Raw genomic sequence first — 24,208 nt, 5'->3', positions numbered from 1 at the left:
TAGATTGCAATTCATCGGTCCGCGTTTGGGCCAAACGGACTATACATAACGTAACATCTATAATAAAATAAAATTCGATTATCAGTATTAAGAAACAAAGATTTTCGCAATAAATTCTTGGAAAACTGTAAAACAGACATCATATGTGTCAATACGGATATTTCATTGTAGGTATGTGTGAACTATCCTATACATACAACCTATGGGCGTTTGTACATCCAGGTCCAGTTCTAGGTGTTTGTACACCCAGGTAAAATGAACTATGTAAAATTGTACGATTGAACGTTTTAATATGATGCATGTGTAATATTTGAGAGTGACAAGACGTCTGACTTTGGAGCAGTGGTTGAATATATAACGTCTCCATACATGGTCCCTTTTGGCCCCTTAGATGCACCATTAGACAATATTGACAGAATGTAGTCACATAGTTCTAATGTTTAAGCTCTTTATGAGTTTAAGGACAAGGACAAGTGCACACATATTTTTCCTGACCTAACTGTTTCGGGACACTGTGATTACATGACCTGTGGCGACATCGAGAACCTTCGTATGGATGACACGTGGTTCATCTCACGGCCTCGAGATTAAACATGACATTGCACATATACTTGTTCTGTAGCCAGAATAGTACCAGAATATGCTTCAATTACAGCCTTTATGTAAAATAATCTGCCTTGCCATGAATAATAAATATATAGTCCGGCTCCATGTTGAATAAACTAAGATCTGAAGATGCAGGTCTCGCAAGCACGCTGAATATCAGCCGTATTCCCTAGTTGTCCAGTACAAATGTCTAGAACCATCACAGACAAAGCTCTCAATGCGAGAAAACCACATGTTATTGCTGTGACTATATCAACATCTACATCAAGATCTTGACACCTGGATATTTGCCATGTCAATTCAATACCAACGGTTGTTCTCATTTGACTGGCCGCGTGCACATGTAACCGGCATGGGTCGGACGATTTAGATAGGCTTATAAGGTATAAGGTCAAGGTCTGGGATCCAAAGACAAAATAGTGTATGACTTGTAGGACACATGTCACTTGACATCGGAACATAGGAAGGTAAGGACATATATGTTTTATTCATACATTTAACATTATCTGTAGACGGTAAAAATGTCAAGCCATCTGCATTGAAATATTATATTATATTAAAAATAGAAAGAAACTATAATGCATAGTTTTCTGAAGGATATTTTTTAACAATTTCCAGATAAGTAGTCAGTGGGTATTTTGCCAGCTGTACAGCAGAAACACACACACAAAAAGATGAAATTCAGCGAATATTCCGAGGGGAATCGAACCCGGACTTTCGGCGTGGCACATGGAACTGGACCCACATTCATTACTCCCAGTATATAGTTAAAATCTTATACCTATGTCATTAAAACACGTCTCTTGTCTGGTCCAGTTAGTGGCGTCATGTTCAAAACAGAACGGAGATAAAGCCTAATGTATTCTCCATGTACAAGAACTACATTGTACATTGTGCCATATGGTAGTACCTCTGAGACATTATTCACCATCGACACTGAACATGATTGGTTGGTTTGTTGTTTAACACCGCACTCAGAAATATTCCAGCTATATGACGTCGGTCTGTAAATAATCGAGTCTGAACCAGGCAATCCAGTGATCAATAGCATGAGCATCTATTTACGAAATTGGGATACGATGACATGTGTCAACCAAGTCAGCAAGCCTGAACAACTGTTCCCGTTAGTCGCCTTTTACGACAAGCATGGGTTGCTGAAGACCAATTCTAGTCCGGATCTTCACGGGTATCACTGAACATGACCTGCAAGCTTATAGACGTAGACCATGTTTTGCCTTATACCTCTGTTGAAACGACATGCGAACAATGCGCTTTTAATACCGAGGTTTGTGTCAACCCATACAAACAAATACCGGAATATAATATGCACACCCTGTGTACGTACTTAAGAGGTGAGGTGAGGTGAGGTGAGGTGAGGTGAGGTGAGGTGAGGTGAAATTGGGTTTAACGTCGTGCTTGAGAATATTTCGCTCATATGACGACGTGCATGCGTGTGTATGTGTAAGTGCGGCTGCTTGTACTATCCCAGACTGGAAGCTGGTTTTATAGTGCTAGCCCACTGAGATACAATGCCGCAGTTAAGCATGAATACCCCACTTAGACACATTACACGGACTCCGAGCCGACCAGTCCTTGTTGTACCCATTAATGCCGAACGCCAGGCAGGGACCAACAAGTACCATATTTTAACGTCTTTTGGTATGACGCGGTCGGGGATACGTACTTAAGAAGTAGTTATGATATGCGGCAACATATCTAAGAATGTATAACACACTATCTGCTTGAGGTTTAGTTTTTTTGTCATTTTCGACCAGTAGCAAAGCAATATGCATGCTTAAAGGCACTAGTGAGTGTTGTTACGCCGCCCTTTAGCAATATACCAGCAATATCACGGCAGCACCGGAATTGACCTCCATACATGTTGATGTTGGTGTATTTCCTTTCAGTCACGATGAACGTATTCCTCGTGGCGGCTGTCCTGGCGGTGGGGTCGGCGGTGGACGTCCCCCTCAACAACCACTGGAACGGAGGCTTCCAGGCAAAGGCCTGCATTGGTATCACAAAGGAACTGCACTCTTGGACAGCACATCTTCGTTTTGACCAAGCCGTCGACAGCCTTGACGTAAATAACTCGTTGTTGGAACTGAATATACAAATATATATCCCACCTTCCCAGTTATTTACAAAGTAATACGTTTTCGCTGGCGTTAACAATGTGGAAAATATGTTCAAAGATATTGAACGCATATGCATAATACAGAATGGCGTAACGTTTCGTTAAACTTCTGGATGCGATACGCGAAACATTCACAGGGTAGTTTGCACTGATACATCATGATACACTGTACATAATATAGTCAACAAATTTTACGAGATGCCATTTAGAAAGTGGCCAAATGTAACATATGTTATGTTTGGGATTACAAGTACAGATTCTAGTACTTTTGTTGGTTTGAGTCCCGGTGCCTGACTCTGAGGGTGTGGGTTCGAGTCCCGGGTGGGATTCCACCCAACAAAGGTACTAGAATCTGTACTTTAATCAGAAAGTGTAATCCCAAATATAACATATGTTAAATTTTTACGTGGTTCTTATCCTGTCATTTGCAATGTGATCGGCCCAGCAGAAGAACATACTAGAAAATGTACCTACAATCTGCCTGATTAAGGAGTGGACCCTGAGTCTGAGCTTTAGTTTCGCTAGTTACCATAGCGTCCATTATACGCTGGACTATCTGTCATATTTTTTCTAACTTGACAGATATGGACGGCGGATGCTAAAAAGGCAGATGGGGGGAAGGAGTACGTGTTGACCAACAAAGCATGGAACGCTGACGAGCATGTCGGGGACCAACTATGTCTTGACTTCGTGGCTCACACAACGGGTGATATCACCCCCAAAACAACCTTGGAAATTGAAGGAATGGGAGGTGGTGTTGCGCCAACATCCGGCTCAGTAACCCAGGGCAACGGGCCCACGAAGCCTCACCAAGTAGCCACGATTCCACCAATCCCACATACAGGTCAGTGACTTATTATAATCAAAGTAAGTTCGGGATCATTGCATTCATTACTTTTCCCCTGGTGTGTTTGGCATCATGTGCTCGGTCTACAAATAATCCCCTTAAAACATTCACGATCCCTAAGATTTTGCGGCAAATGTAAAATCAAGCTACTTCTGTACTAGGTCCTTGTCGCCCTCGAAAACGGTGCGGGGTAGATCCCCAATTAATCCGCCTAAAAGATAGGTCTATCTACCAACATCGTGCAGTGGAACTGTAGAGGACTCCGGACAAATTAGCCTATAGTTATTTTTCCCTCCAGGTGATAGAGCCACTGGAGGTTCTACTATCCTTATACGACAGGATGTAATTCACAGCCCTGTTACTCTTAACACTAATCTCCAAGCTCTTGCAGTGCGACTTACTCTGGGTGTAGCATTTACATTTGTGCTCTCTGTATATCCCACCTTCATCGACACTTCAGCTGACTGATCTTCAATCACTGTACGATCAACTCCCAAAGCCATGTGTTATCATGGGTGACCTCAACGGTCACAACCCACTCTGGGGCAGTACTACCACTAATACTAAAGGTAAAATAATTGAAGACTTCATTTCCAATAATGACCTGTGCATATTTAATGATGATTCAAGCACCTATCTTCATCCTGCAACTGGCACTTATTCTTCTTTAGATTTATCTCTTGCAGATTCACACCTCCTGAATGAATTTGATTGGTCTGTTCATAATGACCTTTGTGGAAGTGACCACTTCCCAACTATACTTTCAGAAATAACTCCATCTGATTCTCCATCGTATACAAGATGGAACTTTTCGAAGGCTAACTGGTCTTTATATCAAACTTTATGTCAATCTAAATTACGACCTGAATGTTTCAGTGATATAACTGATCCCATTCAAACCTTTTCTGATGTTTTAAATGAAATAGCTGATGAGTCTATACCCAAGTCCTCTACGACTCCACATGTACGAAAACCATGGTTTAATACTGATTGTAGACAAGCCAGAAAAGCGAGGAAAAAGGCAGAGCATTATTTCCGCCATCATCCAACTGTCCATAACTTAAATAAATTTAAAATACTCAATGCAAAGGCGCGTCGTACCTTTAAACAAAACAAACGACAATCTTGGAGAAATTATGTCTCCAAAATTAATTCGCGCACGCCAATGTCTAAGGTTTGGAACATGGTTCAGCGAATAAAAGGCAAAGGTTCAAAATCAGCTGTACACCATCTTAAAGATGGTGATAACTTGATAACTGATAAATCTGACATTGCAAATAAAATTGGCGAAACCCTTGCCAAAAATTCATCATCGGCAAATTATGTCCCTGAGTTTCAGAGATATCAGAAACAACAGGAAAAGACAAAACTTAATTTCGAATCAAATAACGGTGAAGATTATAATGAAGTGTTTTCATTACATGAGCTACATACTGCTCTTGAGCAAGCTCATGACACTGCAGCGGGTGATGACAACATACATTACCAGCTACTGAAACACTTACCGGAACCATGTCTGATGACTCTTTTAGATATATTTGACCAAATATGGACGTCTGGAGAATTTCCTCCTTCATGGCGTAATGCCATTGTAGTCCCAATACCAAAACCTGGCAAGGATCATACAGATCCGTCTAATTACAGACCAATCTCTCTAACTAGCTGTGTCTGTAAAACCATGGAACGTATGGTGAATAATAGATTAACTTGGTATCTTGAAACCAATAACCTTATAACCAATATTCAATGTGGTTTCAGGAAAAATCGAAGTACCATTGATCATTTGGTACGATTAGAATCCTTTGTTAAAAATGCAATCGTAAATAAACAACATGCCGTATCGATATTCTTTGATCTCGAGAAAGCTTATGATACGACCTGGAAGCATGGCATTTTGAGGGGATTTACATGACTTTGGTTTGCGAGGCCGTTTGCCTCTTTTTATATCACGGTTTTTGAAAGACAGACAATTTCAAGTCCGAGTGGGTTCAACCCTGTCTGATCATTACAATCAGGAGCAGGGTGTCCCTCAAGGCAGTATTTTGTCTGTCACTTTATTTAGTATCAAGATTAACAGTTTATCCAAGGTTTTAAACGATTCAATTGATGGATCACTTTTTGTGGATGATTTTAACATTTCTTGTCGTGGTAGGAATATGTATACTATTGAACGGCAATTGCAGTTGTGTTTAAATAAAATAAATAAATGGTGTCTTGAAAACGGTTTTAAATTTTCCAAATCCAAAACTAATTGTCTACACTTTTGTAGAAAATATAAACCGCATAAAGATCCAGAACTATCTTTAAATGGCACTCCCATCAAAGTTGTTAAGGAGGCCAAATTCTTGGGTCTAATTTTCGACTCCCATTTAACTTTTTTGCCACATATTAAATCACTGAAAGCCAAATGCCTGAAGGCACTCGATTTGTTGAAAGTTGTTTCCAACTCAAAGTGGGGAGGGGGGATCAAGCTACCCTCCTCCACCTGTATCGATCATTGGTCCGCTCGAAACTTGATTATGGCTCCATCGTATATGGTGGGGCCTGTAAAAGCAACCTCAAACTACTTGATTCTATCCATCACCAGGGTCTCAGACTTTGTCTTGGGTCTTTCAGAACCTCTCCAATTGACAGTCTCTACGTTGAGGCCGATGAGCCATCTTTAAAACTTCGCCGTATCAAATTGTCCCTACAATATATCACAAAGTTATATTCTAATGAATCCAATCCTGCTCACACTTGCGTTTTTAATCCTCTTTATGAGGACTTGTATAATAAAAAACCTTCACTTGTTCCACCTCTTGGGATAAGAATCCAACAATATATTTCTGCTGCTGGCATTGAGTTGGAGAATATATCTCCTTCCGTCTTCTTTCTTCTCCTCCTTGGCAATTGGTTAGGCCACAAGTTGACCTAACATTAACTACATTTAAAAAATCAGAAACAAATGAATTACAGTATAAACAAGAATTTAGTCAATTAAGAAATAAATATAATACATACAAATCCTTATTTACAGATGGGTCCAAGGATGGTGGCGCAGTGGCATGTGCCACTGTCATTGGATCCAGAACAATATCTTCTAGAATACCCGATAACAGCTCTATATTTACAGCAGAAGCAAACGCCATATTAACGGCTCTTAAATATATTCAACGACATCCTAAACATAAACAGTACGTAATCTTTCCGATTCCCTTTCATGTCTTCAGGCTATTAAAAATATTTCTTGTAAACATCCACTTTTATTAGACATTATTGAATTGTATAATGAGCTTGCTACTGGCCAGTGCGACATCGTCTTTTGTTGGTTACCCAGCCACGTTGGCATTTCTGGGAATACCATGGTTGATCTTGCTGCCAAGGCAGCACTCAACAAATCTGTGACACCACTTCTTATTCCATATTCTGATTATAAAGCTGGCATTAGAACTTATATCCGTGATCTGATGCAGAAGAAGTGGGACACCCAAGTAGGTATTAATAAATTACATGAAATAAAACCCTACATTGGTTATACCTACTTGGGTTGTCAGTCCAGATTTGAGGAGGTTATTATGCGACGATGTCGCATTGGCCATACGCGTTATACTCACAAATACCTATTGAAAGGTGAGGATCCTCCGTTTTGTATCCCTTGTGTGAGAGAACCACGGTCAAGCATGTCCTGCTTGACTGTGTTGAATTCTCCATCATAAGGGATAAATATTTCAATGTAAAACAATGAAGGATCTTTTACAAATGTTAATTATCATTTAATTATTAGCTTTTAAAAAGAAATTGATTTAATGATTGAATTTTTGATTAATATGTTCTGTACATAGATGTATTTTAATTATTGGTAGATTTGATTAGTAACTTAGATTGTGAGTGGCAGTGCACTCAAAGGGGTTGAAGTAGCGTAAAATTATTGTCCTCCTGAGAGGGTACGTAAGTCCCAAAACATTCAAAGTAAAATTTCAACTTACTACTCTTTTAATCGTAGAATATATGTTCGTTTAATTCATGGCTAGATTATCTGACATTGCTAACGGCTGAAGGGATGGTGTAAATCCAGCTAGGGTCCATGCAGGAAGCAAATGTACTGTAAGTCCCCATGGTCCCTAGTATGGTGATCTACCTTCAGTTGTTAGCGATCTATAGCCCATTTTATATTGTGTTGTCCCCATAGTTATAGTGTTTTAGATTCAATTACTAGTTTTACATATATATCTGTGATAATCTAGTTATTCTACTGTCCTTCGTTGGCAGAATTTTATAATTTCACTTAAATTGTTGATATATTTAAAACTTGCTTTAGTCACGATATGGCTGAAATATTGCCGATGTGACTTAAAATCTTAACTCACTCACTCACTCACTCTGTACTAGGTTGTTTAATTCACGTATATTTGGTACAATACTTTATGACAAGGTATATACATGATCATCGTTACACGAGACAAAAATACAGATGTAAACAGTAACAATGTAAGAATGAGCATACCACGACGACGCATTAAAAGGTATATTTAATCAAAGCCAATTTGAAACTAATGAATATACGTGGTATTTGAAAAATATACTTTGAAGCTGTCGAACAAATGTGGAAATATTCAAGCAGTAAATTAATCTATTAAATCTCAAATTACAGATATTTTTCAATCGATAAGCATCATTTGTGACCATAATCAAATAAAGAAGTAATTCAGATAATACTGCAATTGCTTCAACGATATTGTATTTTTGAGACATAGTATGTCTTACACACCTCAGGTTTTCTAGTGATAATCGTCAGTTGTCTTCTCTCGTTATTAAGCTATATTTTCCATATTATCAGGAGGCGGAACAGCCAGGTATGCCTACGGAGAAGCCCTGGCTAAGTCCATTCTGTTCTATGACGCTCAGAGGTCAGGCAAACTTCCGGCTAACAACCCCATCCCCTGGAGAGGAGACTCCGCCCTGGGAGACAAGGGAGATAATGGGGAGGACCTCACTGGAGGATGGTATGACGGTAAGTAGAAACGTTCAGATTAGGGTACATTTATTCTCATGACACAAGTTCTTACTTAAAAGTGCAAATTAACGTGATCGTTTTCGATTTATTTTCTTATATTAGATACTACAAATTTTATAACACTCCACGTTACAAAGATAGACTTGAAATATACATAAGGTTTATATTTCAGTAATATCAAATGGCCATACCCTGTTTATGTATGGGAAAAGAAGAGGGTCGAATACTTAAAGGATTGGCATGATACTAATACAAAGGGTGAGATGGTGCCACTTTCTATTCCAGCTGGTGACCACGTCAAGTTCAGCTTGCCAATGTCCAGCACTTCCACTGTGTTGCTCTGGGGCTACCTTCAGTGGAAAGATGCATATGCTACAATGAAACAGACAGATATGTTCTTTGATATGATCAAATGGCCACTGGACTATTACCTCAAGTGCTGGATCCCCAAGAGTCAAACTCTTTATGCTCAGGTGAGTTTAGCCTGCAAAGAGTAGAGATCCCGTAATCCCACGTCCACTAAATTTAATGATTCCCGAGAAGAGATGACGTAAGAGGTGGCTGGGTGGGTTGCGTGGACAACTATGGCTGACTACGCGTTACCGTACCGCTTGAGTTACAAAAGAATACTGCTGTCATGATTTATTTTTTTAAATGATCCATTCATATAATTTATATAGATGATACATATTTTGTCTGTTATTTTCCTTATGACTGCTTCCTGACAAATATGATCCATTTTACGATCATAATCTGCTTTGCTGATTATCGAGATTTATGACATTCAAATTACCGTATCCATTCATGTATTCATATTTAGTTTCTGGTTTTCCTCAAGGTTGGAGAAGGCAATGACGACCACCACTTCTGGGGCCGTGCTGAGGACATGAAGATGGCCAGACCCGCCTACAAACTCACACCAAGCAAACCTGGATCAGATGTTGCTGGAGAGATTGCTGCCTCCCTAGCTGCTGGGTATCTGGCATTCAAACAGAGAGGTGACAATATAGTGTTTAAGTTGAACTAGTTATAAAGCGACACTCATCAAACTCAGTTTTGTTTCCCGGGAGATAAGTTAATTACCTTACGCAAGAAAAGATTAGACAATAAAGACATCAGACCGCAATGGGCCGTACACGTCATCTGATGAACCTTGGGTTATAGATGCTACATACGCTGCTAAACTTCTGTCAACATCCAAGGAGATCTACGAGTTCGGGAAGAAGAATCCAGGGACGTACTCATCGAGTATCCAAGATGCTGGCCAGTTCTACTCGTATGTACTCTTTTACGATCAATGGAAGGCAGTGTTTCGTAGGTTATTCTCTCTAAGCATTGGAACTTTCTATTTAAATAGGCAATATAAAGTTACAGCAAATGTGTAATGTATATCGCTAGAATGATAATGAATGAATTTATAACAAAGGAATTCTGTAAACATTTGTGTGAACATGATCTAATGCTATACTCCAGATCAAGTGGTTATAAGGATGAGATGTGTGAGGGCGCCATGTGGCTGTACAGAGCAACAGGTGACAAGTCTTACCTGGCCGATGCCAAGGGTTACCACGAGAATGCCTGGGCGTGGGCTCTAGGATGGGACGACAAGAAAATCGCTTGCCAGGTGATATAATGTGTTTACAGGCAACTCATTCATGAGACATATCTAGTTGGGATCGCAATATTGTGCTCCTGAATCATCTAAGAACTATTAATTTTACAGGTCACGTGTTTCTCAAAAGCAAAGTGTGGTAACGCTAAATCTCTCTTCCTGTTACGATATGGCAACGAGAAAACTCGATATTTTACGGGAGCTTTCATCATTTGCTGCCACTTACAATCTCAACATAAACTCCCCTCATATTGAAAATATGGAAATTATGTTTGAACTTATGAAACTGTGAAATATATTTAAAAAATCCGTATAGTATGGAGAACAAACAGGTCATAGCGTTATTGGCATGGTGTGTGTTTACATGTGATGGTATTAGGAGTTGTGCTAGCAAAGCTGTTTTGACAGTATGATTTATTCTGTTATAGAGACTGAGATCTGGATACATTGAAATACAATATCCAGGATTGTGTATAAAAGTGCTTGAACAAATTATTTGGCTGAAACGAAAATGTTTAGTTGGTTCGAAGGAGCTTAACATAACAAAGATGTCATTCTGTCGACAGCAAAGGAAGGAAGGAGAAAGAAAGTTAAGCATATATAGCAATGTATGTAAATCTCATGGTAAAGGGAAGTACAATAGTTTAATGGATATCAGTGGCAATGATTGAGGGTCACATTGTATGTCTTCTGTAGAGCTTGTTAGGACGCTACACAAAGGATCAGACATGTGATTGTGACATCAAGGACGATTCCATTTCAGCTGCTCTTGTACGAGGCTACCCGTGACACTGCTTACAAAACAGAAGTGGAGGGTTTCTTCAAGGGCTGGCTCCCTGGTGGCTCCATCACCTACACTCCATGTGGACAGGCGTGGAGAGACCAGTGGGGATCCAACAGATATGCAGGTTCATATCAACCTTAAAGCATTCAGGGAAAACCTTGGGTCGCAAGGGAGTGAATATGACATACCAATGCATACAGAATATCCTTATAACGCCATTGTTGGATAAACCATCGTGCCATTCATCTGATTCATTTTGTTTCATTTATGTTGCTTTTGTTTTTTGCCATGCATTTACTCTCTACACAAACCGGTATGTGTTGATTATTTGTTTAAACATGAGTTCAAAATACACCTGATTCATAGTTTCCTTCCTTATGTTTGTTTTTCGAAAAATTTTTTCATTTTTCATCTTTGGCATATATTCATACAAATCCTTGACAGACCCACAGTGCGGAGAATTTCATTCAGTAACATAAACAGATATTGAGTAAATATCATTATATTCTCAGGTGATGCAGCATTCGTCGCTCTGGTGGCTGCCGATGCTGGTATTGACACTGCAACCTACAGGAAGTGGGCAGCTCAACAGATGAACTACATCCTCGGCGACAACAACTACGGCATCAGCTACCAGATCGGCTTCGGCTCCAAATACCCGAGGAGTCCTCATCACAGATCTGCGTGTGTTAACTTGATTATTATATTTCCTCCATATATGCCTGATTAACATATCCAAGTCACTACATAATCATGTAATACAGTTTACTTCCAAGGTAAGGTGTTAAACATGTCTATAATTGAGTTTAATGTATTCTAAGGAAAAACATCTTTGGTGTTCAGTACCTGCACGTCGTCATATAAGCGAAATATACTAATGGTTCGGTGTTTATAAAACATTCTCTAGAACCATGAACAGATGTATACAAAGTCTTCTTCCTGCACAACTCTCTGTACGTCTTTGTCCACACTCCAGTTCCTGTCCCGACCGTCCAGCTCCCTGCACAGAGGCCAACCTACACTCTTCCGGTCCCAGCCCCCAGCTCCTTGTGGGCGCCATAGTGGGAGGTCCCGGTAATGATGACTCCTACAAGGACAACAGGGAGGACTACGTCCACAACGAGGTGGCCTGCGACTACAACTCAGGTTTCCAGTCTGCTCTGGCTGGTAAGTAATAGTATGTCGACTTAGGTGGGATATGGAACCAGAATGATATGCGTTGAAGTTCAGATACATTTGAAGCCTGGGGGTTCAATATGGCAATTATTTCCTGTTATGTTCTGGTAATGCAGAGACATACTTGTAATAGAACGTATATTATAAGAAACAGTTATGATGTTTACCCATTTATCTGATTGGTATGTGTTTGATGGTTACTTTCTAGATTCGCATTGTGGATGGAATGTCTTGTTAAATACCCAAGCTATGAAGAACGTTTATATGATTACTGTAGGTGAATAAACTGCATAGCTAATGATTGTAAACTGATGTTGAATCCAGATTCAGATTCGAGAACTAAGAGAAACCTTCTGTTTTAGGTCTTACGCATCTTGTCGCCAAGAAGGAACTGCCTGATGTTGGTAAACCAAAATGCCACGGGTAAACACTATTGTATTATAATTCTAAACAGTCACCATTAATTGCAACAAAGCACGTTATGAAAAGTAAATTTCACTAAATTATATGAGTGTTATCCGAAAGAGTGTGTGTGTGTGTGGGTGTGTGTGTGTGTGTGGTGTGTGTGTGTGTGTGTGTGTGTTCAGTAAGTGGAGGGCTACTCAAGTCACAGTTTCTGTTCATCTGGTTCAGAATTGTTCTTAAGCAAAACAGAGCCAACTAACAGTATCGGGTGTCAGGCTCGCTGACTTGGTTGATGCATGTCATTGTATTGTAATTGCGTAGGTAGATGATCATGTCAGTCACTGGTATACCTGAGTGAACAGGGACACAAACAAACGTCGGACAATACAAAGTCATTGAAACGTCAAAGCATTACATCTCAGAACTACTTCATTGTGTAAATGTTAATCGTATCTTGTTTATTGTTATTGATGCTATCCTCCAGTTCGATCTCATTGTAAAACACAAATGGTAGCTTAGGATAAATTATAACAGAATAGATTATAACGTCCATACTTACTTGCTACAGTAATGTGGATTAGCACATTACCTTATTTAGGTAAAGGATAGGTGTGAGCTCTATGCTTAGTGGAATTCATCCTAAACATTCATCCTAAACTTGAATTTGTTTGAGAATTATGACATTATATTTTCCTCACTTTGCAGGTCGTAAACACAGGAGTAAAGATGGGGAAGTTTGCACAAGTTACACAATACTGGTCAATAAAATTAACTTTTTCATACATATTTCTTTCATTGTCATTTTTCTTGTGACGCTGTTTCTCAAAAGGACTCTTGCAAAATACCAAAAATCAACTACTGCATCAACAGAATCCGTCGAGGCCGATTGCATCAACAAATTTTGCCTTTGGGTTTTGGCAATTTCCGCTGACAGAACGTGCCAAAAGGGTCTCAACGGTTGTGGCTCCAAGTGACATTTCATAAACATAAATTATGATGTTTTGGGTCAGGAACGCCCAAACCGCCTTCTTGTTTCAATGACATTGAAGCCATGTTTGAGGGGTTGAAGACTACAGAATGATAGCATTGCTCCAGGACGAACACTGGACAAGGATCCGTGGCATCTTTGATTGACTCACTGAAGTCACGCTGAGTGTACATTTAGAGAAATGCAATTGGTAACTTAATAATTCAAAACGAAACTGATGGGACTTCAGCTATGGCTGGTTTCAAGTGTACATTTTGGCAAAACGCACATGCGGCTCTTCTCACTGTTTTGCTTTACAAAAGGCTGCAATGTATTTTGAACAGAAAATGTCAGACTGCCTTTTAGACAATGTAAGTCTCTCTCAAGAATTCTCCTGAACTCCAAGCACCAAAGTATGAAATATATGTGGGATTGTCAGCGGATGTAATGGCATTAGTGATGGAGCTGTCCTGTTGCAAGGAGAAACATCAGGGTTCATCATCCGGTTTTGTAGTCTTCTCGAATCAGATAAATTACGCCACCTCTCAACAACAGAGAGTCTTTTGTTAAAGGGCCACTGATCCAGAGCGATTAATGTTTCTCGCCAACAGTCTAATTACGAAACCAAGCTGCAGGCTGGTCGGTACCTGCTTCGACTTATAGTAACGGGGACTGGGTTACTGTCCACCTTGGCAGAATTTTCTCAACCTGAACATTAGGAAGAGTGGATGCCCGTTATTTGAAAATATTCCCGGTAGTTCTTGTTTGACTGTGATAAAGAATCCCAGCAGTGTAAACATTTTCAGATTTTCTAATGCCGGGATGGTATAATGACTGGTCCAAGTTTGATTCTAATTCTGTGTTTTTACCTCGATATTTAATCATGTCATGTACAAATATGATGTTTATTACCTATGCTATGATATTAAAGGGGCACTGGTCAAAAGCGATTAATGTTTCCACCCAACAGTCTAATTACGAAACCTAGCTGCAAACTGGTCAGCCCCTGCACCCTCGACCGTGACGGACACGGGGACTGGGCTACTGTCCACCTTGGCAGAACTACTTCAACCTAATCAGTGGGACATTAGGAAGGCTGGATGCTCATGAGATGCCGTTATTTGAAAATATGATATCTATTACGTATACTATGATATAAAAAACACACATTGGATATATTTGAATCCATAAACTAAACAACCCCACTTTGCCATTGCTAAAAAAATCTGAAGTTTTACTTAGGTACATAGGTATATACAGTTTTTAACTAATTACACAGCAAATGCTTATATATATTTCTTATGTAACAATGAAGTTCCGTTTGTATCATCAAAACAGTGTCGGCCCATAAGTTGTTATTTTTCAGGCATGTTATTTGTCATCATTCACTTGATGGTCAATTAATGAATTTATAACAGGTATAATTAGTGGTAACACCACGCAGATTACCCGACAAAGGTTCCCATTTGGCATTTCTTGTGTCTGGAGTAAAAACTCATCATTATACATTGAGGTCTGATGTGGCAAATGTATTACATCTTATGTAATATGTGCATGGAAGTGCAGCAAGAGGAATTATCAGCTGAGTTACAAAACAAACATCGATCAAAGGATTAACCGATAACACGCTGATTGATTAATTGCTTTTATCCTGCACAGCGGATTTGTCAAAAGGTAGTGTTTATGTATGTAGATTTATTAATCTATACTGAATACACCCTGTCGTAAAGTCTCTTTGTAAAAACAACGTCCTTTCTTCAAAGGATTAACGCCAATACATTGATTGATTGCTCATTATCTGCTTAACTAACTACTTGTTTAAAGAATGGCGGACATTATGCAATTAGTTGCCAGGTGTGCTATCTTGGGTGACCAATCAGACTCTACACCAATGTGAAAAACCTGAAACGATATATCACTTTTTCGCATATTAGACTGTTACAAGACACATGAAACGGAGCAAGATTCTTTGTCAGCTGAAGGTGAATGGCATGTCGTTCCTTTATGTAAATATTAATGGATACATTCCTCGAACAAGATAGGATAGCCTGACATTGTTGATGTTACTTTAGTCTGTTTGAATTTTAATATTTGCATTTTGTTTTTATTCATTTCTTGTAGCATTATACAGAATGATTTTTTGTCGCCGTGAAGTGTAATGAGACAGACAACATACATTAAGTCGTACTTGGGTCGTGTGTGTGAAATAATATATAATCGTCGTTGGCAATCTATAAAATGTCTAGATATTACAGTCATGTTATAAATTCACAATAAGTATAAGCAGGTCGTGTGCATGTTATTAAGTTTCAAAATGCATACAAATATGATAATAAACTAATTAGGATTATAAGACAAAATGTAAAGACGTACATTGACTTCGTTATTTTTCAGTCCTAACATATTTCACCACTGGTAGATGGTTAAACTTCAAAATGTTTTCATTTGTTATCAAATTAATGAAGATGGAAATATTATCGAGTAAAAAAGATTTCCTCTTTGTTGATCAAACTATACTAATACCATCAATTGCGCATGCGGTTAGCGCAGCAGAGGTGACGAACCAGTCAAGAACTCTGGGATATCATCCGGGTACTCACGGGAGAAAAACAAAAGCAACAACCAGTCCACGGAAATTGCTCTGGATCAGTGCCCCTTTAAATTGGCAACAGTCTGGGATTTACTTTGTTTCCTATTTAGGCGCACACCGATCACAACTGTCGAGAAATAATTTCATTTAACTGCTTTGAGCCAACTGCGAGCTCATTTCCATTTACTTATTTCGAGCGCTTCTTAATAATGATTTAGAGGTTTCGTTTTGGATGGTCCGGTTAATAATCCGTACCGGAAGTGAGGAACTTGGGAGAAACCGCATGCGGTCAAGAGAGTTACAAAAGAAGTAGTATTCGTGACCAACTAGTGTTATTCCGGGACAAGTCGAATAGCGACTCGTGCCCCTCTGGAAGGATTACATATTTGCATATGAACATGAGAACTTTTTAAACAAGAACGATAACTCTATTTCTGTTTGATTCCAATGGTACTTAATACCATCGAGGAACTCGTACATTGTATTGCTGTTTTTTGTTTTTACATTTTTATTTCAAAGAATTAAATCTCTTTGATACAACTAAAAGAAGGAGAAAACATATTTGTTAAAGACATATTCTAATTTAATCATTACCAGCTGTTCACCTTATCCCCAATTATATTAATTTTCTAAATAGGGTTTGATAATCAGAAATGGGAATATTTTTTATTGAATATACACATAAAATAATCTTCTTTTCAGCTACATTAAATCCCAAAGCAGATACTCAAAATGGACTTTAAAATATTTCTCAAACTGAACATTCGTGTAACCTTGCTGTCATTCCTCTTTTTAAATGAATTCGCTGAAAAAAATATGAATGACCACGCAAAAGTCAGACTAAAACATCCACAGAAATGTGAAATATAAGCCCAATGTTAAAGTTAAAGTTGGTAGGTTACATGCAGATATAATGTTATTGTTTTGAAACTAGTAGCGATTAATAATTACATTTCCTAAAATTGCTGGAAGCGCACGTACAATCTCCAAAACAAGCCCACAAAATCGTCAGAAAATACACTCGATTATGCTAAACCGGTTTTGGTTTCTGAAAAACCATGCACTCGATTTTGTCGAAACCTAAAACTGGGTTCTGAAACTTCGAAACCATCTCCGAGGCAGGTTTCGCCGTTTCGGTTTTGCGTTCTCTCACAACAAACGTGGCGGAAACGAAGTTCAGCTGATCTTGGTGGCAAAATAGAGCAGCAGTTTCTGTAACCAAAATAATGATAAAAATCAACCGAGAACTAGGAAAATATTATTTAAAACCCCAGTCTATTGAACATGTCTATTTGATGTAACTTTTATACATATAATTACTTGTAACAGTATAATTACATATACGCAAATATTTACCTCCAAAAGCATCTCATCTCTTTATTACTGTTAATTTCCTGAAAAATTGCAAAAAATATTACCTTCGGCAATGCTGTCATTCGATTCGTTCCACAGATATAGTAGCTGAGACATCTATACTGACGGGCAAAAGAAACTTTCTCCTCGTTCAATTTGATCTCACTTAAAAACAACAACAAGAAATCGAAGTTTGCAATTTATAATTTGTGAAGCAATGACATAGGCACGTGCTAAGTACAAACGTTCGATTTTAACAGGGCTGATAACTTCTTGAACAGGTTATGGTCGACATGGGGTAAAACAAGAGAATTCACGATCAGTGGGTTCATTCGGGAAACACAGCAAAGCGTGAACAGAAGTCTCTAATAGCGCGGTTTGTGCACCTCTGGATAGAATACATGCTATCACACGTCTTCTGACTGAAGTTGTGTGGCGTCTGATGAAGTCAGCTGGTATTCGCCTCCATTCTTCTAGAAGGGCTTGAGTCATTTGTTGTACTGTAACTGGTGGATTCTGTCTCCGTTGAATGACTCTATCAAGGTGGTCCCATACGTGCTCGATTGGCGACATGTGAGGAGAGCGTGCAGGCCATGGCAGGACGCTGACGTTGTTGGCGTGAAAGAAGTTCTGTACAACTCGAGCGACCATGTCTGTCTGTCAGCAGCGTTCCTCGGTACGGTCGGTAGGCCCTGATACCATAGTCCCGTAGTCTCCTTGACACTATCCTTCGACTCACTGGGATGACCGAGTGCTGTTGACACTGATGACGTCACCGTCAGGGAGCGGTTTCTAAGGTGTAACGTCCTCAGGAGGCGGTCTTCCTGCGCAGTTGTCACCCGGGGTCTGCCTGTCTGGGGCTTGTCTGAGGTCTGACCAGTCTGTTGGTAACGCCGACGAAGGTACCTGACGGTCACGACGGAGCAATTGAAGGTTCTTGCAACGTGACCCGTTGTAGCGCCCATTTGCAGCATTCCGATGACCCTCTCTCGCTCTGCTGAAGTTAACCTCGGCATTGTAAAGTGGTTTTCTGCTGAAGTACGATCTGCTCTGTACTGTGAGGTGGTTATATACCATGCATGCACGTGCATTTTACCCTTACTTCCAAAACACATGCATTTTGCTGTTTTCGATGCAAAGTTGTCAAGAGGTGCGTTTGAGCGCTGATGTTGGTCAGAATCGAACCCTTGTTGTTGGCAATAAGTATGAGGCAATTTGCATTTGATTATATTTTCTTATGTTAATATTGTGAAAAAAATTGTAAGGGAAAGTTTCTTATGCCAATCAGTATATTTTCTATCCATTTTGAAACCGGATGGTGAAACCATCCACTCCTTTATAAAACTAGAAACTGGTTTCACTTTGAAACCATGTATTCGAAACTAGACACTCGTTTATAACAGGAGAAACCAGTTTCAGCAACTAAAACCAGTTTCGCAATAATCGAACAGGCCCTAAATTGGCCCCAGGAGGAGCGCGATATGTGTATTTGAATCTCTCACCGTCAACCGCATTATCCTTACTAAAATCTACACGCGGCAACACAAATCTGTTAGAGATGTTCATTGTTGTTTCAATATGACGATATATATATTTCATGCTTTTTTTATACAAACACATAATGCAATAATCGATTTAAGTACTGGGGATTATTTTTATCAAAGCACCGCACTCATTACGCGCGTTATGATTGGGTTGTCGCATTTTCGCCCATAACAAGCATCGATAGGGGGACGAATCTTCTTGGAGGTTAGGGAAAGGGGCGAGTGGTGACGAATGGAAGTTAGGTTGGTGCTGCGGTGTTTCCAACAAGCTGTGTAGAGATAATGTTGCCCACAGTTTTTTAAGTAATAAGTACTTGCCCCAATTGTTTAATGACTGTAAATTCAAATGTTGAAGTGAATATTTGTAATCAACTGTAACGTTATTTGCTCTTAAATTTGTAAAAGAAATATATTTTACAATCGGGAAAATATGGGTAAAAGCACATGGTTTTCATCTAAGCAATCTGGAAGTTGAATGTAAACATAAGTAAACGTTGGTATTTCTTTCATTGAAGCTTATAAAAGTACATGGACTTTGTTTTAATGAGCTATTTCACTTCTTTGACAGCTTGTACCTATCAACTTTGTTAAAATACCGGTCAACTTTGTCAAAATACCGGTCAACCTTGTGCAAATACCTGCCACATGTGTCAAATATCTATCAAATAGAAATAGAAGATACTTTGGAAGTCCTGAAAAGAACTACAGACAACGAACAAGAAAGGTGGCTATGTATTATCTACTACAACAATCTGCTGACCTTTCTTTCTGAAGTGAATACTACAAACGGGGAACTTGGCTTTGCAAAAACTGATTTCAACATGAAACATATATGAAAGACAAATACAACATGATTGTTGATGAAGTAACGTGCGCTGACTGAATGCGTAATGACGTTGTACAGTGTGAAATGATGGTCAAATCAATTGTAATCACAAACATGGACCTGTTTGGTTCCCGTCCACACCTACAGTCACAGGAAACCAGTTCAAAGAGGTTATCGAAAGGAGTGCGACCTTTGCAGGTGACTAACCTGACCTCAATATGAATAAAAGTACAATAGGACACACAGATAAGACACAAGTAGGCTTCAGGTAAGTTATGAAACATTTTGTCACATTATTGATGACAATGTTAAGTACTTGTCTGTATCGTCTGTACGTACACGTCACACAAGTACAGCTGTACAAATGCTTAGTTTAACATAACACACACACACACACACACACCAAAAAAAAAGAGAAAAAAAGAGATAAAAAAACAAAACAAAAAACAAACAAAACAAAACAAACAACACCAAATAAACAAAAAAAAACAATATAACAAACAAACCCAAAAATCCGAAAACAAAACAAAAAACAACAACAGAAAATCAAAACAAAAACAAAACAGAAGAGACCCATTATTTGCATGTCCATGTTTTATTGTGGGGAGAAACGTCAAACACACGTTGGACAACAACTGATACATTCCCGTTCTTTTTCAAGGACAAGTGTTTGTTGTATGCTTCATGCTCCCGGCGAAGAATGAACCCCTTATAAACTGGACCAAAACGGTTTTAGCAGATATATACTCAGCAGCAAAAAAACATCAGTACGAATTCAAAATAAGATAGGCACTGTAATCAAATCATTACAGAAATGGACATAATAAACGGATCAAAAACATTTTTTGTGTACAATATTTTGACACATCAATGAATAACTCAGCATAATTTCAAGACATTACATGAACGTTTGCAGTCCATTCAGACTCTTGACTTCAGTATCTAGTGTCACCCCCATGCCACGTGCGGCAATAACTGCAACACAGCGTCTATGCATGGAGTGCACCAATCGATTGATGAAGGCCATTGGCACATGGAACCACACTCTGACAAAAGGCCTGGCGCAATAAATCGGCGGAGTTCGTCCTTGGTATGACATTATTCAGTCTCCTCTGAATTTCGTCCCAAAGATGTTAAGTTGGGATTAAATCAGGACTAAGGGCTGGCCACTGCATAATGTTGACACCGTTCTGCTGTGGCAAGTCCCGTGTAGCTCTGACAGTATGGGCCCGGGCGTTATCATGCTGGAAAATGTTGTTCCGGTGACGTGCGAAATGTGGTATGACGTGGGGTCTGAGAGCTTGGTCGATGTAGCGCACCGCTGTGATGCCGCCTCCTCTCCCTGGAACAAGTTTCTAGAACACCACAGGACCCACTCCCTGGTTCAGGCCTATTCCACCCCATACCATGATGCTTGCACCTCCCCATCAGTCTCTTTCCATAACACATTGGTCTGAGTAACGTTGGCCACGTCGTCGCCATATTCTTGTTCTGCCATCTGCAGTTGATACGCAATACCGACTCTCATCTGTGAACAGAACAGTTCTCCATTGCCTGTATCGCCAGTTTTGGTGTTGTAGGTAAAACGGTAGACGTTCACGCTGATGACGAGGGGGTGAGGAAAGGTCCACGGTAAGGTCTACGACAATAGAGGTTCCCGCTGTTAAGACGTCGGCGTACTGTATCAGTACTGATTGGTCTTCCGTGTGTTCCCACTGTCTGGCGTGCTGTTTCGGATGCCCGCATGAAGGGATTCTGTACATGCTATCGCACAACATGGTGGTCTTGTCGTCTTGTGGTCACCCTTGGTCTGCCAGTACGGGGGCGATCATTTGTGGTGTTGGTGGCCCGGAAACGTTGCTGCAGCCTGTAGATGGTCCGAACGTTGACCTGGCAGTGATTGGCAACGGCTTGTGCAGTGTGGCAAGCTTCAAGTCTTCCTAGCGCCTGGTTCCTCTGAGTTGCCGTGAGTCGCGGCATCCTGCTGACGTTGAAATGTGAATGCTTCAACCAGGTTTGGGATGCATTTTATAGGGTTGGTCCATGTGAAGAGCACGGGCAGTACGAGTTGCATGAAAAACACGGAGAACACCGTACCATGTCTGTCTGTGTGTGTGTGTGTGTGTATAAAGAATACAAACAATATTTTTGGCTTCTGCTAACATCAGAAACATGAAGCTCATCGACCTGCAGATAATTGAAGCATCTGTTGTTGCAACTTGAAACAATTGCAGTGAATTTCTACGCGAGAATATTTTTGAATGCCGATGAACGTGTGGGTGATCAGATTTGCGCAGACATTTTGCCAACCTGACCACCGACTTCAGATGCTGACTGGGCATTCGTTGCTGGAGGGTTCCATGAGAGACCACTCTACACAATTTCATCCTACTAATACAGGTATGTCGACCAATGCACCCGTGTATGGACAACATGAATTTGCATGTTAGTATATGTTTGTTTTGTATAATATGATAATGCCTTTGGAATGTTGGAATCCGGTCTAGAAAGAAGAACATTCTGTATCGTATTAACTAGAAATAGCGAGGACTTATATCTCCTTGTATCTTTTGCATTATCGAAGAATTACTACTTGAAGTCTCATTATGTGCATTTGTTGAAATTGCCAAAGGCAGTGCAGAGTTGCATAAAGACATGTTTAATGGACACAGGTGGGTTCAAACAACATATGACCAATAATCAGTTTGAGCATCTGTCAAAATGTTTGATAGAATGACAAAGGATCACAGAAACTAAATCATTGTCAACCAACATAAGAGATACATGGTAACGTTACCACAGACTGGCCGATAGTGTTGTTTTAATGAAAACTATTCCCGAAATACATACCATAAACCCAAATTATATCTTTCCCTGATTAGCCCTTACTTTATGTTTCTTTTGGTTACATACTTGTCACAGCGGATGATGAACACCAGGTGGTCACGCTTGCTAACTTGGTTGATGCGTGTCATTTTATGTTTTAGAATGGTTGGTCAGATACTCGGTTTGTTAGAGACTCGTTGTACACAGTTGGAGAATTGCTGCGTAAAGCATTAAACAACCAGCGTGCAAACGAAAACAATTTCGTTAAACCACAGACATCATCTATTGCCTTAGTTTGCGTGTGTTAATATCTCCCAAAAATGTGCAGAAATGAAATGATCTGGAATATTAGACAAACCCGTGAAGGTCTGGGTTAGAATATTGGTCTTCAGTAACCCATGCTTGTCGTAAGAGGCGACTAACGTGATCGGGTAGTCAGGCTCGCTGACTTGGTTGACACATGTCATCGGTTCCCAATTGCGTACATCGATGCTCACGCTGTTGATCACTGGATTGTCTGGTCCAGACTCGATTATTTACAGACCGCCGCCATATAGATGGAATATTGCTGAGTGCGGCGTAAAACTAAACTCACTCACTCACTCACTCATTCAGTTACAGGACCTCTGAAAAGGTCAAAAACATCCAGTCTACAATGTGTTCCCGTCTTATGCTTCTCGGTGTTAGTATACATATCAAGTAGATTGATATACATTTCTTAGTAGAGTACTCAACATATTTTAACATATTGTTTAACACACTTTAGTACAACATGGCACGTATCTCAGAAGATCTGTTCACATATCGCGTCAGGTTACAAGGCAGAACATAGAAGATTAGTGAAGATAACGGTTACAAGGCAGAACATAGCAGATTAGTGAAGATAACGTAGTAGATTAATGCACATATTTTGGGTGGTGCTGCAGTTAGTCTGTTTCTTGGTGAAGGGTAACACACTATCAGTTACTTCATTATGCCCCATTATCAGATCCCAATGTTAGTCGCCTACAGCAATCTTGGAGCTCGGGAGTCCAAGTCAGTTTCCTGTGGCTTACAATGTAAATCGTGCATTTATTCCACACTTTACATAGCCTTGACAAAATGTTTGGTCACTGTGAAATACTGCTGCCAGAGAAGCTTGGTGAGTGCTTTATGTGGAACTCTGCCTTGAAAAGTATATCTGTGCAACTCAAAGAAACTAAAGAACTGAATCTTTTCATACTTCTATACTTTGTCTTTGGTGGCATGAAAAGTAATTTGATGATTGGGTGTTCTGTAATTTGTTGTAAGTATTATTTCTGAGCATGATGACAACAGTGAGGCTAGGACTAATGCAAAGTTGTCGATGAATGTTAGAGGACATTCTGTGAATTTGTGAATCAAATACATCAAACCGTGGCTGCATTTGTTGAACCCGTGAAGATCCGGGTTAAAATTGGTCCTCAGTAACCCGTGTTTTCGTAAGAGGCGACTAACGGGATCGGATGGTCAAGTTCGCTGACTTTGTTGACACACGTCATCGTATTCCAATTACGTAGG

At 39.7% G+C, this 24,208-nt stretch overlaps 1 protein-coding gene across 3 annotated transcripts; it reads left to right on the top strand.

Annotated features, from left to right (window-relative positions):
- The first annotated feature begins 942 nt into the window (after window positions 1-942).
- Window positions 943-13,345, top strand: LOC124287608 (endoglucanase E-4-like). 3 transcript variants are annotated; one of them, XM_046724107.1, is made up of 13 exons: window positions 943-1,073; window positions 2,514-2,689; window positions 3,326-3,587; window positions 8,410-8,583; window positions 8,872-9,059; window positions 9,425-9,584; window positions 9,751-9,862; window positions 10,060-10,210; window positions 10,962-11,106; window positions 11,495-11,666; window positions 11,959-12,149; window positions 12,521-12,581; window positions 13,269-13,345. In XM_046724107.1, exons 2-13 carry the CDS (start codon window positions 2,519-2,521, stop codon window positions 13,273-13,275), a joined length of 1,794 nt encoding a protein of 597 aa, XP_046580063.1. In that variant the 5' UTR covers window positions 943-1,073; window positions 2,514-2,518; the 3' UTR covers window positions 13,276-13,345. The 3 variants fall into 3 exon arrangements, with proteins under 3 accessions (XP_046580063.1, XP_046580061.1, XP_046580062.1); XM_046724105.1 differs by lacking the exon at window positions 943-1,073 and adding an exon at window positions 1,266-1,365; XM_046724106.1 differs by lacking the exon at window positions 943-1,073 and adding an exon at window positions 1,534-1,555.
- Window positions 13,346-24,208: the final 10,863 nt, after the last annotated feature.

This window comes from Haliotis rubra, unplaced genomic scaffold (genome assembly GCF_003918875.1).
Source record: "Haliotis rubra isolate DU_JTF1 unplaced genomic scaffold, ASM391887v1 Scf402, whole genome shotgun sequence".
NCBI classification, from domain to species: Eukaryota; Metazoa; Mollusca; class Gastropoda; order Lepetellida; family Haliotidae; genus Haliotis; species Haliotis rubra.
The sequence above is the reverse complement of the archived record's forward strand: the minus strand, read 5'-3'. Positions and strand labels throughout refer to the sequence as shown.